Genomic DNA, 14,479 nt, shown 5'->3' with positions numbered 1-14,479 from the left:
CACCTTGGGAGGGAGGGGTTATCACCCTCTGTGGAGCTGGAATTACTCTGACAACAGCTCATTGATCAGGAGGCTGTGGATCTGCTGGGGACTTGCTGGGCTGCAGCCTCCAGGAATGGCACTGGGAACTAAAATAGCAAATCCAAGCATGTTTCCCACAGTCTGAACCCAAGGCAGGAATGCTTCTGAGAATCCACATTCATGTCTGAGGATTCCCCATGCAGATATAGAGAAATAGGCCTAGAGATTCTTTTGAAGAGCTGATTCTAGCAGGGGATGAAATACATCCAGCCTAATAAAATGGGATAAGCCATCTCTCTGGTGAGAGATATCTTTGTGCAGTGCTGAACAGGAATGCATCCCGTGGTCTGCAGCTATGTCTAAATAATAGCATGACCCTTGGGATGCTGCTGCTTCTCAGACAACAGGATCCAGGCAATTAGTGAGACATCTCCAAAGATTTCTCTGCATTGTCTTCTCTTTGCATTTGATTCTCTGTGGTTTTAGTCAGAATGATCAGAAAACAGAAGAGAGAACACTCACAGGCTTCTCATTTGAGACCTCTATTTTTCCTTCTCCCTTTCATGACTGATATACTGGTGAAAGAATTTGGGTTTAAGTAGGTCTTGGCTCCTCTGTTGTGAACCATTCCCTTTACTTCCTGCCAGCCCTGGCTGGACAGCTCTGTGCTGCCACGTTGCAGAGCAGAATGGCTGTACTTTAGCAAGGAGCAGTCCTGCATGTGTGCCAACGTGCAGGCTGGCACATTCTCCTGACACAGTGTATCCCAGTACTTTTGCATAGCAGACAAGCCTGTTTTTTTCAGCAGCAAGTATATGGAGTCCCAAAATAACTATGTTAAATGCTACAGCTGGGTAAGCAGTGTCACAGCTGCTATTTAGGTAGGCTGTGTGTCTATTAAAAAAAGAGCACAGTGAAAAAGTGGTTGCTATGCCTAGAGAAAGCTTCATTTTGATACTGTTTCTCATGCCATGATTAGTTTCTTGCCAGTGAACAAGTTTCGTAAAACCAGCACAGGGCCATTTCTAGAGAGTCATTTTGGTAAGAGATCCTAAGCTCTGAGGCTGGATTCGTCTCAATAATGAGCCAATGGTGACTCCAAGTGGTGAACATGTGTAAGTGGCTTCTCCAAGTTGCAATTTCAGCCCAGACTCCTTTGGCTACTACCATTCCCTCCTCATGTGCTGAAAGCTTCTGTCTTTTGAAAGAAAATCACCTCCTTCCTGTATCCCCTACCTGCAGTCATGGGCACCCCAGCCCTCAGAGCAATGCTGCTGTGCTCTGCCTGTCTCATGCCTCCCATGTACTGAACAGGAGGTCTCATTCTCCATCCAAGTGCATGCCACAGCTCTGGACTAGATTGCCCTATGGCCCCTCCACTTTGTTGGGTATGTGATGCTGTATTGCTGGTGGCTCTGCCATGGGGAGTGACAGTCATTGTGTGGTGGTAACAAAGCCAACCATCCTGAACCATGAGTGACTGCTCTTCCCCTCTCTCTCCATCTCTCTAGCAAGCTGACTCAGGACAACCGGATAGAAAGCCCCATTCCTATCCTGCCTCTCCCAACACCAGACACTGAGACAGAGAAGCTGATTAAGATGAAGGATGAGGAGGTGAGTACCATTTCTGCCTGTGCCTCCTGGGTGTTGGAACTGGGATCCCAGGAGTTTCTCCAGGGTTACCCTATAGAGGTGTTCCTGAGGCTTCCCACTCCTGTGGGCTCCTGGGGTGCAGGACAGGGTGTGAAAGGCTTCCTCTGTCAGGGAAACATAACTCCATTCCACCCAGACACAGGTGCCTCTGTGCTCAGACAGGAGTTAATACTCTCTGAGGAATCCCCTTGTCTGCTCCAAGGGGCTGCCACAGTGTGGATCCACCGGTCCCTTTCTGACTCTCTCTTCTGTGTCTCCTGCAGTTACGGCGGATGCAAGAGATGCTGCAGAAGATGCAGCAGCAGATGCAGGATCAGTGAGAGACAGGTACCCGGAGGGCAGAGGGGATCCCCCAGTGACCATCTGAGACCTGGCAAGAGCTGTGAACGTTTAGAAAAGGTTTCCTATTGTATAGAGACTTGTGGGCAAGAGCTGCACCCGCACCCTCTAATTTATTAGCAGCAGTGCTGGCTTTTTGACCAGCTGGATTGTGGAGGAGGCTGTTCACTTAACAGTTTACTGATGTGTATTTCTTTTTTAATAATATTCTTTAATTTCTTTTTTTTTTCCTCTTTTTTTTTTTTAAATTTTTTAAAGAAACTAGCCTGGGATGTCTCTAAAAAAAAAAAAAAAGAAAAGAAAGAGATCCCCCTTTCCTATGTACTACTCTCTAGTTTGGGAATGCTCTGGTATTTAAAGTCCTGGTTTCTCTGGTGTACAAACTTAAAGAGTATCTGTGTCAATGCACGTAAGTGTTTACTCCCAACTGAGGTGCTGTGCCCCTGTCCCTGTTCCCCTTGTCTGGGGCCAGCACAAGCATTGTAAAGGCAGCCATACCCTTCTGTGAGTTTGACCTGTGCTGCTTGGGCTTCTCAGCCTTGGGACAGTGCTGGCCCAGAGAACTGGGGCTGGGAGTTTCTCTGTGCACTGACCTGCTCAGGAGTCCTGATGATTGCCTGGTATCCTGTCCAGGTTTTTATAGGTTTTTTGTTTAGTTGGTTGGGTTTGTTCTTCTTATCAAGAAAACTCCAGGATGTTTGCACTGAGCAACAAGAGACTGAGTGCCTTGAGGCTGGTTAGAAGAAAACTGTTCTTGGTTACATCTTTCTGGCAGAGAGGCTGTGTTGTTGACTATTGCCTGCAAGGAGGTGATGAGAATGAGCACCTTTCCTGCCATGGTTTCCTCCCACAGCAGGCTGGAGGCATTGGTAGAGGAACCCTAAGGCCCTGCAGTAGCAGGGTGAGGGTGTTTTGTTTAGCTCTCCTCAGCTGCAGTGTGTCTTCAGTGTCTGCTCTGAAAAGCACTGTGGCATCCAGAGCACTTGGCCAAGACTGATTTGAAGGGGGTAGAAACCCTAGGGCTGAAATCCAAATACAGACCTGTCCCCTATCCCCAGGCTTTGCAGTCCCACGAGCACATTGCTGGCTCTGAGTTTCTCCTGAGGGAAGGGGCAGTTTTTGTAGGCTTGTATCAGAAATCTGCAGGCAGTCTGTGTGGGCAGGTGTTGTGTCAGCCTGGCAGGTGCAGGACTGCCATTGAGTGGGGCTGAGCAAGCCCAGCAGGCTTGGCTCTTGCTCCCCTGCCCTTCCCCCAGACACTCGACCCTTCTCCCCCTCCTTATTCCTTGGCTCTTCCTGCCCTAGTGCTGGGAAGGCTGGTGGGTCTGCTGGGCAGAGATAAAAGCATTTTTTGGGCAGCAGTTCTTGTCCTGTTCTTGCTTCCTGCAGTATTTTTAACTTGAGTCCAGCCAGAGCAGAGCCCTGGAGTGTGATGTGCCTGGCAGGGCAGGGCTCACCAGCAGCACTGCCACACTCACAGGAGTCAGGGCTGTTGGATGGAGAGACACTTGGCTCTTCCCTCTGACTCCAGGGAATGCAGCCATGGGCTGGGCCCTTCTGCTTCTTGGCTGACTCCTCTGTCCCCTTTCCCCTTTTGTATCTGCTCCTTCATCTCTGGCTCTCCCCAGTAGATCTCCCTGGGTAGGAAGCACAGTGTTGGCCAGAAATAGGCAGGCCCTAGATTCTGCTACTGGGCACTGCATTTGTCTGATTCCTCCCTGGTGCTTTAGAGTCCCAGTCAGGGTTTATCCAGATGGTGAGTAGGTTGGCTGGTTCCAGTTATTCACTGTACAGAGCCTCTGCTCAGCCAGAACATGGGCTGTAGGGGCAGGGGAGAGACCCTGGCACCATGTGGAAGGACAAAGTAAGGATGGAAGTCCTTTGACAGAACTGTGCAAGCTGGGAAAGAGCAGTGTTCAACAGTGTTCAGGGCTTTTTTTTCATGTTCTCCTATTTTGGGCTCATGAGTGGCAGTGCCATCCTAGGAGAGCGGAAGGATTCAGCTTGACTTCAGTAACATGAAGGACCAAGGCACCTGAGAGGAAGTATAATCTTTCTTTGCATGATGTGCTTAATTGAGCAGTGGAGTAACCTGAAACAGGAGCTTCCTCCAGGTTTTCCAAAAAGATGGAATTAAAGATGAGTTCTTGGCTTTTTCTGTGCTAACATAAAAGGGAACAACTTGAAGTACCTGTCCCCTCTTTTCTGACACTAATCTTGGTGAGGATGATGTTCTGTTGCAAATGAGCCCTGTCCACCTGGATATTTTCCTCTTTCAAACATATTAATTCATAGACAATAAAGGAGACCTTTTCCCTTTAGCATGGACATAGAGCAGCTGACATCTTTCATGCTGGGCTGTGCACTGAGATGCCATGTGCTGGTGAAAGCACAGGGTAGACTGGTCACAGGCAGGCAGGGCTGCTGAGGCTGGATCTGCCCATCCCTCCATGTGGGGAAGTCTCCATCAGCTCAGTGCATGTGCCTCCTACAGAAAGTCGAGGATCACAAGCCTGTCCTCTACAGAGAGCTGAAGACTTTGGCTACCAGCTGGCAAAGATAGTTCAAGTTGCATTTAGGAAAAACACACAGGAGTGAGGCAGCAGAGATAGCAGAGGGGTGGTGGTACCATGTCTCCGTGTAGGAGGTTCCCTGCCCTGAGTGCTGGGATTTAGGGACTGCTTGGAAAGATTGATTAGAGAATGATATTGGGGGACATCAGGGATTCAGATTCTGGCCTGGAAGGTGGAATCTATTTGTTTAAGGAGTGTGTTGTACTGTGGCACTTACTCCACTCCAGTAAGTGGAGAAGAGACTCCTGAAAGCAGGGAGTTTGGCCATGTGCCTCTGGCAGTGAAAAGTGTGGATAGGAAAGTAATTTACTGCCTTCCCTTTCACACAACCCTCCACAGTTTCACACGCGATCCCTGCACCCCCTGGCACATTCCCATGCCTCTGCCAAGCTTTGCCCTGCTGAGTGAGTGGCTGCAGGGATGGTGTCCCACTCTACAGCTATCCCAGGCTGCAGCTGGGGCTGTTGGTATATCTTGGCCCCTGTGCCTGACAGGATGGATCCATGGCATGAACTCCTTGTGTGCCAGTGCTGTGCTGGTCCTGCCTGTGCAGTCCTTTGCTGCCTCCTTGCATGCCTCCCCTCAAAGGAGGGGCTCCTACTCCTCATGCTCTGCAATGGCATTCCCTGCTCTTCCTCACAAACCCTGCTGTGCTTTAATGCTGGCTTGCTCCTGCCATGCACCTTCCTCACCCCCTGCTCCATTCCTAGGCTCTATGTTTCCTGTCCATCTGTTGGGTTATTATATTTTTTTGTAAATTTCTGTTTGAACATTTTGTCATTGTGAACAAAGAAAATGAAACCTTTTAAACATATCCATTTTATTAAATGATTATTGTTATTATTATTAATGTTTACTACCTGAATTGATCAGTGAAATAAATACATTCAAAAATCCAACCTTTTTCTGTTTAATTTTCAGCCCCCTTCAGCAGCATTGGTGCTGAAGCATTGGTGCATACATTATAGGCAGGAGAGAACAAAACTGACCCTGTTTCTCCTTTTATCTAATTCAGTCAGAGCAAGTTTCAAGCAGGCTTCCTGCATGGGATTTTTGGCCTATTTATTACAGAAGCTAGCAAGATGATCTTGAAGGTTCTTCTGTATTCAAGTTTCCTCTAGGAGTGGTGTCTAAATCATCAGTGGTCAGCTGGGCAAGGTCCAGTCCCAGGAAATCCAGTTTGTAAGTAGCCAGGAGAGCATTGCCAAGTCCATGCTGCATGCAGAGCCACAGTGGGTCTGGCTCTAGATCAGCTCCACACCACACCTGGCCTGAACACCTGCCTGTGAATAAACATAGCACCAAACACATCAGATGAGGTAAGTTTGCTGAACAAACTTACCCTGTGGTAGTCAAGCTGCTCCCAAGTGGAAAGCAGGCCCTGCAGGAAAAACTGGGTTGGTTGGTTAGCCTCAGAGCTCTTTCCCACTCTGTCTGGCCACCACAGTGAAACAACTGGAATTATCTGCTCCAATTTTGTAGAAGTTTAAAGTTTAATTGTTTTATTTAGAGCATAATTTCCCTTGGTTAGGGCCACATTCTAGCATTTTTTGCACCCCCAATTCTCTTAATATGAGCACATTCAGGATATTCATTATAGAACGTCCATGGAACAATGTAACAGCTGAGTTCAATGGGGCAACAGTTTCACAACGTGATTCTGGTGGCCTTAGGCTAATAAGTGTAGTGTTTGCCTGGTCAGGCTGATGGCAGAGAAATGACAGCGAAGATGCGATGGCCATGAGAAGATGTGAGTCTGCCTGAATGTAGTTTTGACCCTTGGACTTACCTGTTCAAGTATTTGTGTAATGCAGCTTCTGAATAAAGCATGTGGTCAGTCTTTCTCAGTAACTGCACTTGTTACTTGGGGTGTGGGCTCACTTGGCTGCCTGAAGAGCAGTTCCTCAGAGCACTGTCTTTCCGACTCTGTTGGCCTTCCTGTGAACCCAACTAGTTTTATTATGATGTAGACAATGAAATGCCAAGAGTAATATTTTACCTGTATAATGATCGTGAGAGGATGCAAGTGTCTGAAGAATCTTTCTCTGGAAAAATGGATGGACTGGAAGACCATGTCTATCAGCAGATCTTTCACTAATCTTACTACTAATAAGTAGTAGATTTGTGTCACTGCTTCAAGGAAAACCTGAGGGTCAGCACCCAGAAAGTGCTAGGTGTCACCACTCTGCCAAGCTTTCCTGATGTGATGGCAAACCAAAGGTCACAGTGCTCAGGGAGTATGGTACAAACCAGTAACATCACCTTCCAGTCTGAAGTGCATTTTGAGTTATTATGCCATTGAGATTAGTAACATTTCTGTTGGGCTAAACCTGTTGGCCCAGAATCACAGTTATCAGTACTGGCAGCATATCTCCCACCAAATGTGTTCTTGTGAGCAATGTCAGTTCCCATTTCTTGGAAGACTTAATGAAGCCTCAGCTTCCGGTGACATGCAGCAGACTTGCAGGAAGGCCTCATGTGGGCGGTGTCCCTGGGATGAGCCTGACCCTTATCATGCCAGCCAGCTGCAAGGGGATTATCCGGGGACACAGCTATGCACACACTCTTGCACTGGCTGGACAGCCTCAAGCCCTTTCTCTTGTGTTGTAAAGCCAGCAAGAAAGCAAGGATTGAACTACTCTGGTAAGTCAACAATGCCACCTTCTACTCTTTTTTTTTTTTTAAAAATTTTTAATTGATTGACAATTACAATGTACAATACAAAAAACAGAAAAATGCTGCCTTGTTGCAGGTATGTGTAGTCGCTCTCTTGGAGAAGTTACAGCAGCTCCTGTTCAGCAGTGGCATGAGTCTGTAACATAAAAAAGCTCATTGACTCATGTCTCCCAGCACAGGTGATTTTTCACCTGCTGGAGCAGTGTCCAGCATGAAAAATTCCATTGGCCTCCATCCTCAGTGATCAGCACCCTCTCTGCAGCCAAAGACTGTTTTATCACTTCTTTTCAAGGCTGGAAAGGCTATTTTTAGTAAATGTGTTTCTGAATCTCCCCTTACAGTTTGCATGAAAGAAGCTTTGCTTACAGATGTTATCCAGAGTTATGATAAGGCATGAGAAATTTCATATTCTAGTTTTTGATTCCTTGACAGAAATTTTCTTGACTACCATGATAATGTATTGCCAGTAATGCTGAAGACACAATCAGCTTTTACACACTTCCAAGGACTAGTGAAAATGTTGTATTTGATGGCTTGCAGCTAAGCCTTCCAGTAGCCATATGTTCATATTTCTCAAATCCAGGGTTGGAAGACCATGAAAATTCCTTCTCCTATAGTGAGAGACCAAGAATTTGCTCTCTTTTAACTCTGTTCTTTTCAGAGCTCTCACGTCTCTGGTAGAGGACACCAAATTCACCCAACTTTAGAAACATCTTCAGAACAAAACAACAAACGACCTTGTCTGTGGTGTCAGTCCTGGAGTGCGTGGTGTTTGGTCTCTGCCTCATCCAGTCTCACCAGGGAAGTGTTTGCAGATGAAAATGAACAGTGGAATTCTCTTGTCCCTTCTTGGCTTCCTCCCACTCGTGACACCCATATGTCCTGCTCCATGCAAGTGCACCACCAACATTACTGACTGCTCATTGAAAAACCTGACTGTAGAAAACCTGCCCACTGCTTTCCATCCTTCAGCTGAAATCATCCACCTCGGTTCCAACAGGCTCACCTCTATTCCCAATGGGCTCTTTGACAACCTGAGGAGCCTCCAGGTGGTCTACCTGCAGGGCAACCCTTGGGAATGCACCTGTGACATCCTCTACTTGCGCTCCTGGCTCCAGTGGCAGCAGAACCGGAGCCAGTACAGGGATGTGAGATGCAGCTCCCCGGAGCACCTGCAGGGCCGGATCATCGCCTACCTGACAGAAGATGAGATCATCTCCACATGCCAGCACTGGTACTGCAGCCTGGCTCTCCTCTCTCAGATCTCTCTCTTCATCCTCCTTTTTCTCCAGGGTATCTTGGTTATCTTCATCATTGTCTACCTTCAGAAATTTCGGAGAATGACCGCTGAAGCCTGGAGCACCACCCGGGAACTAGACCAGCGGGTAGACCCTTGGGCATCTTCTTCAATAAACCCCTCCAACAATGATTAACATCACAAGACAGAGGACCCTCCTCCCTTTGGGGGACACTGTGTCAAAGTCCTGTAGTTTGTGATACCCAGAGGGGACAATTCATTACAGCATCTAATCCTGACTGCAGTCTGAAGCAGGATTTGAACTGATCAGACACTTGCTGTGTTCCTAAAGAATCAATCTTCTGTTTTTTCAATGCTTTTAATACTTTAGCATGATCTTAACTGCTTGTCTGAGCTAGAAGTGGTTTGGTAGACTAAGAAAGTTATAAACTACAGCAACCAGAACTGACTCATAGGGGCTCATTAAGCTCGTAGGGGCTCCAGTGCTCGATCCCTCCCCTCCTACTGTATTCCAGCCATATTTCCCAGGATGCTTCTGGTTGTGCTGGGTTAGGTGAGGACAGAGGTGGGCAGTGAACTGGTTGAGTACTGAGCTAGGACAATACACTGAGCTAGGAGAAATAGAGTTTCCTTCTATTGCCACAGACAGCATTAAGAGCTTTTGACTAGAGATTTAGTCTTCTCCTGCCTTGGTTTCCCAAGTAAAAGGGAAAGGAAATACCTTCTTGCTTGATGCATCTTTTCCAATGTTCTTCTGGGGAAGGGAGGGCATGTCTAGAAGCCCACTCATTTTACCTTATCTGCATTCCTTTTAATCTACTTGAGTTTTAATACTGACTTAAGTGAGTGAGACTGGGGCCCTGAATCTTTATAAGAAATTCATCCTGAAGATGAGAATTGTTTGACTGTGCCTGTATGGACCTGGCACGAGAGATCTGGTCATGAGAGACAAACTGCAAACTCCACTGATGTGCCAACTGCTGTTTATGGTGTCCCTTAATTGTTTTTGAAATAAAGCAAAATCGAAATAAAATGATGCATGATGATGTAAATGGCTTATTTTTCTGTTCTGCGTTGGGTGTATTGCATGCTGTTGTGCTCCCTGGAGTTCCTCACCCTCAGACTTAGTGCCAAGCAAAACAAATCCAGAGGGCAGGTTACAGAGTGCGCTGTAGGTTTAAACTTCAGCAGCTGCTGGCTTCTACCATGGGCCAGGATAAATAGGGAGTTTCTTCTAAAGGCACTGCTGGCTGCTTATTTTGTGATGCTGCTAGAATGAGCATTTGGTGGGGCCAGCAGGCTGTGGGGTGAGCAGAGGGTGAACAACCTGTGCCCTCCAGCCCCCAAACCCACATCACAGGGTGTCCATTCTCCACTCGGCTCACACACAAATGGAGCTCGGCCACGAGAAGAGCCCTTTGCCCAGGGGCTGCGGGCAGAGTGGTGGCAGGGGATGGGGCAGGATGGGGCAATGGCCAAACAGATGGGGGAAGGTGATGGGACATGGGACAGGTAAGGGCAGTAGCAGAGCAGTGACAGGATATGGGACACGTGAGGGCAGTGACCGAACAGGAGGGGACAGTGGCGGGAGCCGGGACAGGCGGGGACAGTGGCGGGAGCCCGGACAGGAGGGGACAGTGGCGGGAGCCGGGGCAGGAGGGGACAGTGGCGGGAGGCGGGACAGGCGGGGACAGTGGCGGGAGCCGGGGCAGTGACCGAGCACCGCCAGGCGGCGCTGCCCCGCGGCCGCCGAGCGCCCCCTTGCGGCCCGCCGGCCGTTGCCCCAGGCCGCTGAGGGACCCGTGATGGGGGAAGGAGCTGAAGGAGCCGGTCCGGGCACTCCGGGGCTGCCTGAGGGGAAAAAGGGAGTCCTGGGGCTCCTCTGCCTCAGGCAACTTCATCTCGGCTCAGCTCAGTCCAGGGGGCCGCGCTAGCCCCAAACGCAGCAGGTGTCGCAGTGAAAAGCCCCAGGTGCTCGGGGCCGCGGTGCCGATGGAGCTGAGGCGGGAAGATGGAGGCCTGTGGGTCCCCTCACGGGCAGCGCGCGTGGGGTCGATGGCTGAGAAGGACGTTCCCCACACTGTGTGTGCCAGCCTGCTGAGGTGAGTGGCATGGGGCTCTGCCTTGGGGGTCTCCTCCTGCCATTTCCTTGCTGTGCCCCTTGTCTCTCCAGCACTAATCCATCCCTGTGGTATTGGCCTGACTGGATGTGGCAGTAAGGCACCCAAGGAAATGGGGTCCAACTCAGATATTTTTTTTTCTTCTGGTGATTGCACTGTGCAGGACTTTACCCAATGCACCTCTAGCACCTGTATCCCCTGCAATATCACCATGACCATGACTTCCAGGGAAGGCCATAGGTCCACCAAGGAGCATGCTCTGTGGAGAGGTCCAAATTGGTGCTCCATGAGGCCCCCAGTGCTCTCAAATCTGATTTTTAAGTACTGTTGTATTTTTTATGTTATTTTTTATCCCTGAGGAGCTAACTTTCCACAGGAATAGTAAGCCCTTTTTCTGACTTGTTGGTCCTCTTTGTCCTTTCTCTAGAATCAAGACGCAGTTGTGTAAGGAAGTAGCACAAGCCACTGTCATCCTGTCACCCATTCCTTCTCATTCCTATTGGTCAATTATACTGCTATTTTATTATTTTATGCCTATGGTTGAAGTCCTTTTCCTTTACTAATATATGCAAGATGTGCAAGACCATTTGCTTGCCCAAGACTTTGCAGAGTGTACTGGTGTGACAGAATAAATCCCCAGGTTTGCCTGCAGATTTTTAGCTGAATTTACCTGGGTTAGAGGATGTTGCTGGTGCATGTGGGCAGTACTGACAGGCACAGGTTCAATTGCTGGGAGAGGCTGGACTGGGAGCAGGCACAATCCCAGCCCTGTGACTGCTTAGACTGTTAACACTGCCATGGGGTGCTGGAAAACCTTCAGGGCTCAGTGTATCCAGAGAGAACAACTGCTGACTTCAGTTTTGCTTCCCTGAGCAGGCAGGAGGGCTCCTGACTCTGCATCATTAAGTCCTGGCACATGGAAGTTTAAAAGCCTTTTTGGCATTATTTGCAGCTGTGTGACCAGCCATGGCACTGGGATAATGAATTGCACTGAGTGCAGAGTGATTTGTGTGCCATGGCAGCATGTCTAATCCATAAATCTAGACCCTGCATATCTTGCCTTCTCCTGGCTCAGGAATCGGCATGTCACAGATGCTTTCTTGTTCTCCTACTCAGTGGAGGATCTGCTGGGATGTCACTGAAAGGAGAACTGGCTTTCGTTCTGAAGGGAGACACTGTCCAAGAAGGCACAGATGCTTTGAAGGGAAGTAGCAGTGAAATATGGCAAACATAAACACAAGCTATTAAGCTGCTCTGCAAATAGTTTTCTAGTATCAAGGCCAATACAAACCCATGGCATGCAAGGTTGGGCTGCCAGGCTTGCTGAACAATCTACTGCTTTGCCAAAGGTTCAGATGCTTCAAAGAAGCTCCTTTCTCTGAAAGTTAGCAGGTTAAAGATGCCTGGGAGACCAGACCAAGGTATTTGCAGTCTCCATGATGCAGAGCTCCAAACCTGAGGTGTCTAAAAAGCAGGTCAGCACTTCCTAAGTGGAGAAACCAGATGGTTGGTTCTGACACTGGGGAAGGCACACTGCTTTTTTCTTCTTCCAAATGCCTTTCAGTTATCTTCAAGGTGACTTCTCCGCATGTTTTGCAGAGGAAAAGAAGACTTGAAAGCATAGCAAGCTGATTCTGGAGCCTAGAGAATTTTAACCCATAATCCTGCAATCCGTGTACCATACGGTGATAGTGGTTCTGTCTTTCTTCAAGATCGCTGCAGGCCTTTGTTTACAGATTGCCTGGATCCATGTGACCCTTGGGAACCTGTCCCTGTTCTACTCCTTACACTCTCATGGGTTCTGCACTCTCAGGTGTGTGATGAAAATATCACATCTGTACACACAGGCAACAACTCATTATCACCAAGCAGGACTGGGACAGGCCAATTCCATGCAGCACTTGGAGATTAGGCAGTACTTGCAGACAGTATGGAGGAAAGAGCTGGAGAAGTATGGCACATCCCTCTCATATTGTCAGAGCTGTGTGCTGTGCGTGTGCCCAAGTGAGAACTTTCCATGGATGCCTTAGTGGCAGCATGATCTGGGATTTGTTGCATTGTTCAGAAGTTATAAAAGGCATTTTTCTTGGTCATGAATATGAGGCTACCTGGTCTTCTCTAAACCCCTCATTTCCCTTCAGGATTGAAGCATGAAGGGCATCCCAGAGAGAGTGCCAAGAAAACAGTGTTGATTCTATATCATGGGACATCTTATCTGTCCTAGGGTACATGGGAAAAGAAGTATTTTATAAATATTTAGAAGTAGCTTTTATGGTTTTTTATCAATATATATTTGCATATGAAAACCAAGGCTGCCTCAGGTTCATTTGCCTTATTTTGGAGGACTTTAATGGAGAGCACAATTTAATCTAACAGGTTTTTGCATAAGATTAGTTATCTTGGGGAAGTGCATTGAAAGCAGCAGGTTGCAGTGTTAAGGTTTGTTCTGAAGAAAGTGTGTGTGTGTGTACTTATTGTATGTCTAGGTAAAGTTACATCTTGGAAAGACAGGATAGAGCATTACTGGAGGACATAAAAGATTTAAGTGGGTTTAGTTAAAAAAAAAACCTCCTCAAGTTACCCTACAAATTAAATCTACAAGTAATTTTTTTTTTCCTATTTCTTTATATATCTCATGGTCTGCTTCTTCTCTGAAATATCTGTGATTTTTGAGAACAGAATATGCTGGGAGGTATTTCCACAGGGGAAGATTAACCTGAGAGCTACAAAACAAAAATGCCAGGAATGCCCTCTGTGGATACCAGATAGTTCAGGCTGTGTAGCTGACCTGCCCTCCTGGTCTGTCACAGCTGATGATCACTTCTAACCTGCCCTGTCACAGATGTTTGCTACCACATCAGTGCCATTCCTTTTGCATGGGAGCAGCTGTGCTCACTGAAGGAAAGTCTGTCTCCACAGCCACTACAGTACTGACAGTCACTGCGGCACGCTCGGGAGAGGGCAGCAAATCACTTTTAAACTCATGTTTGCTTTGACTAGTAAAATACACATGAGATTTGGGCCTGGGAGAGGGTGAAGGCAAGTGTGATGTGTGTCTGCCCAGAAGGTGACAGGGATACTCTAGGCTTAGTTGCCCAAGCAGCAGACATTGCTTCTTGAACCAGTAACTACTAGGCAAAAAGCTCCTTGTTGTTTCAAAGCATCAGACTGAAACAGATAGGGGGGAGGAGGTTGTCATTATGATGGTGTGGCCATGGTATAGAAATAGAGTTGGTTCTCTGTGGATGTTTACTCTGATAAGCTTTGGAGGATGGAAATCCATCTTTTGGCAGGTGGTAGAAAAGCCCTTGCCGTTGTGACTGAGTGGTGAGAGCAGTGAATTTTCACTGACATGCCTGTTGGAGATGAGAAGGTGCCTGGAGGATGGGTGGGAGGTAAGTGCTCTCAGAATATCCCAGGGCCATGTAGGACAGAGGGCTCGAAATTATTTGGGTTGGCTCTGTGCATCTGTGAGACAGAAAATGCAGAGGCTGAACAGGCAGTTGTGTAAGCACCCATGGAATTTAAATGCTCCTGCACCAGGAGGAGCTGTGGGGAGCTGAAATCTTGATCAAAGGACTGTGAAATACCAACTACTCCTGTTAGGACTCCTAACCTTTGACTTGGCTGTCTCTCATAGGGTATGATAAGGGATGTGCCTGTGTTTGGGGAACTTTTGTCACCAGAAGCTTTTACCTCCAGCATTCTCGAGCTCACCAAAGGATTATGGGGGTGCCCACACATGCTCTGCATCTCCATTACCTGATCTTTCAACACAGTGTTAGCAAGATGTTTTTTTTTTCCCCAGGATGAGACTTGAATTCCCTCCCATTGATCAC

The 14,479-nt window shown here is 47.8% G+C and overlaps 3 protein-coding genes across 11 annotated transcripts in view; all 3 read left to right on the top strand.

The window, feature by feature from the left end:
• The window catches only part of SEPTIN5 (septin 5), a 42,486-nt gene extending 37,001 nt beyond the window's left edge, over nt 1-5,485 (top strand). For all 9 annotated transcript variants that reach the window (XM_086856271.1, XM_086856270.1, XM_086856269.1 and 6 more), the window contains 2 exons: nt 1,533-1,635; nt 1,938-5,485. In XM_086856271.1, the coding sequence (XP_086712397.1) occupies nt 1,533-1,635; nt 1,938-1,994 (160 nt within the window). In that variant the 3' untranslated portion in view covers nt 1,995-5,485. The remainder of the gene's footprint in view (nt 1-1,532; nt 1,636-1,937) is intronic.
• A 2,448-nt stretch (nt 5,486-7,933) lies between these two features.
• GP1BB (glycoprotein Ib platelet subunit beta) lies at nt 7,934-9,572 on the top strand. The gene has a single exon (XM_023937533.2). The coding sequence runs from the start codon at nt 8,078-8,080 to the stop codon at nt 8,693-8,695; it is 618 nt and encodes a 205-aa protein (XP_023793301.2). The 5' UTR covers nt 7,934-8,077; the 3' UTR covers nt 8,696-9,572.
• A 734-nt stretch (nt 9,573-10,306) lies between these two features.
• TBX1 (T-box transcription factor 1) overlaps nt 10,307-14,479 on the top strand; it is a 151,110-nt gene continuing 146,937 nt past the window's right edge. The window contains exon 1 of the mRNA XM_086856266.1: nt 10,307-10,622. The gene's annotated coding sequence lies outside the window, so the exon portion shown is untranslated. The remainder of the gene's footprint in view (nt 10,623-14,479) is intronic.

Source organism: Cyanistes caeruleus, chromosome 18 (assembly GCF_971803275.1).
Source record: "Cyanistes caeruleus chromosome 18, bCyaCae1.hap1.1, whole genome shotgun sequence".
NCBI lineage: Eukaryota > Metazoa > Chordata > Aves > Passeriformes > Paridae > Cyanistes > Cyanistes caeruleus.
This window is presented reverse-complemented; position numbering and strand designations above follow the sequence as displayed.

Bases quoted from the DNA above. Each gene is read 5' to 3' on its own strand.
- GP1BB (XM_023937533.2), top strand. From the start codon at position 8,078: ATGAAAATGAACAGTGGAATTCTCTTGTCCCTTCTTGGCTTCCTCCCA.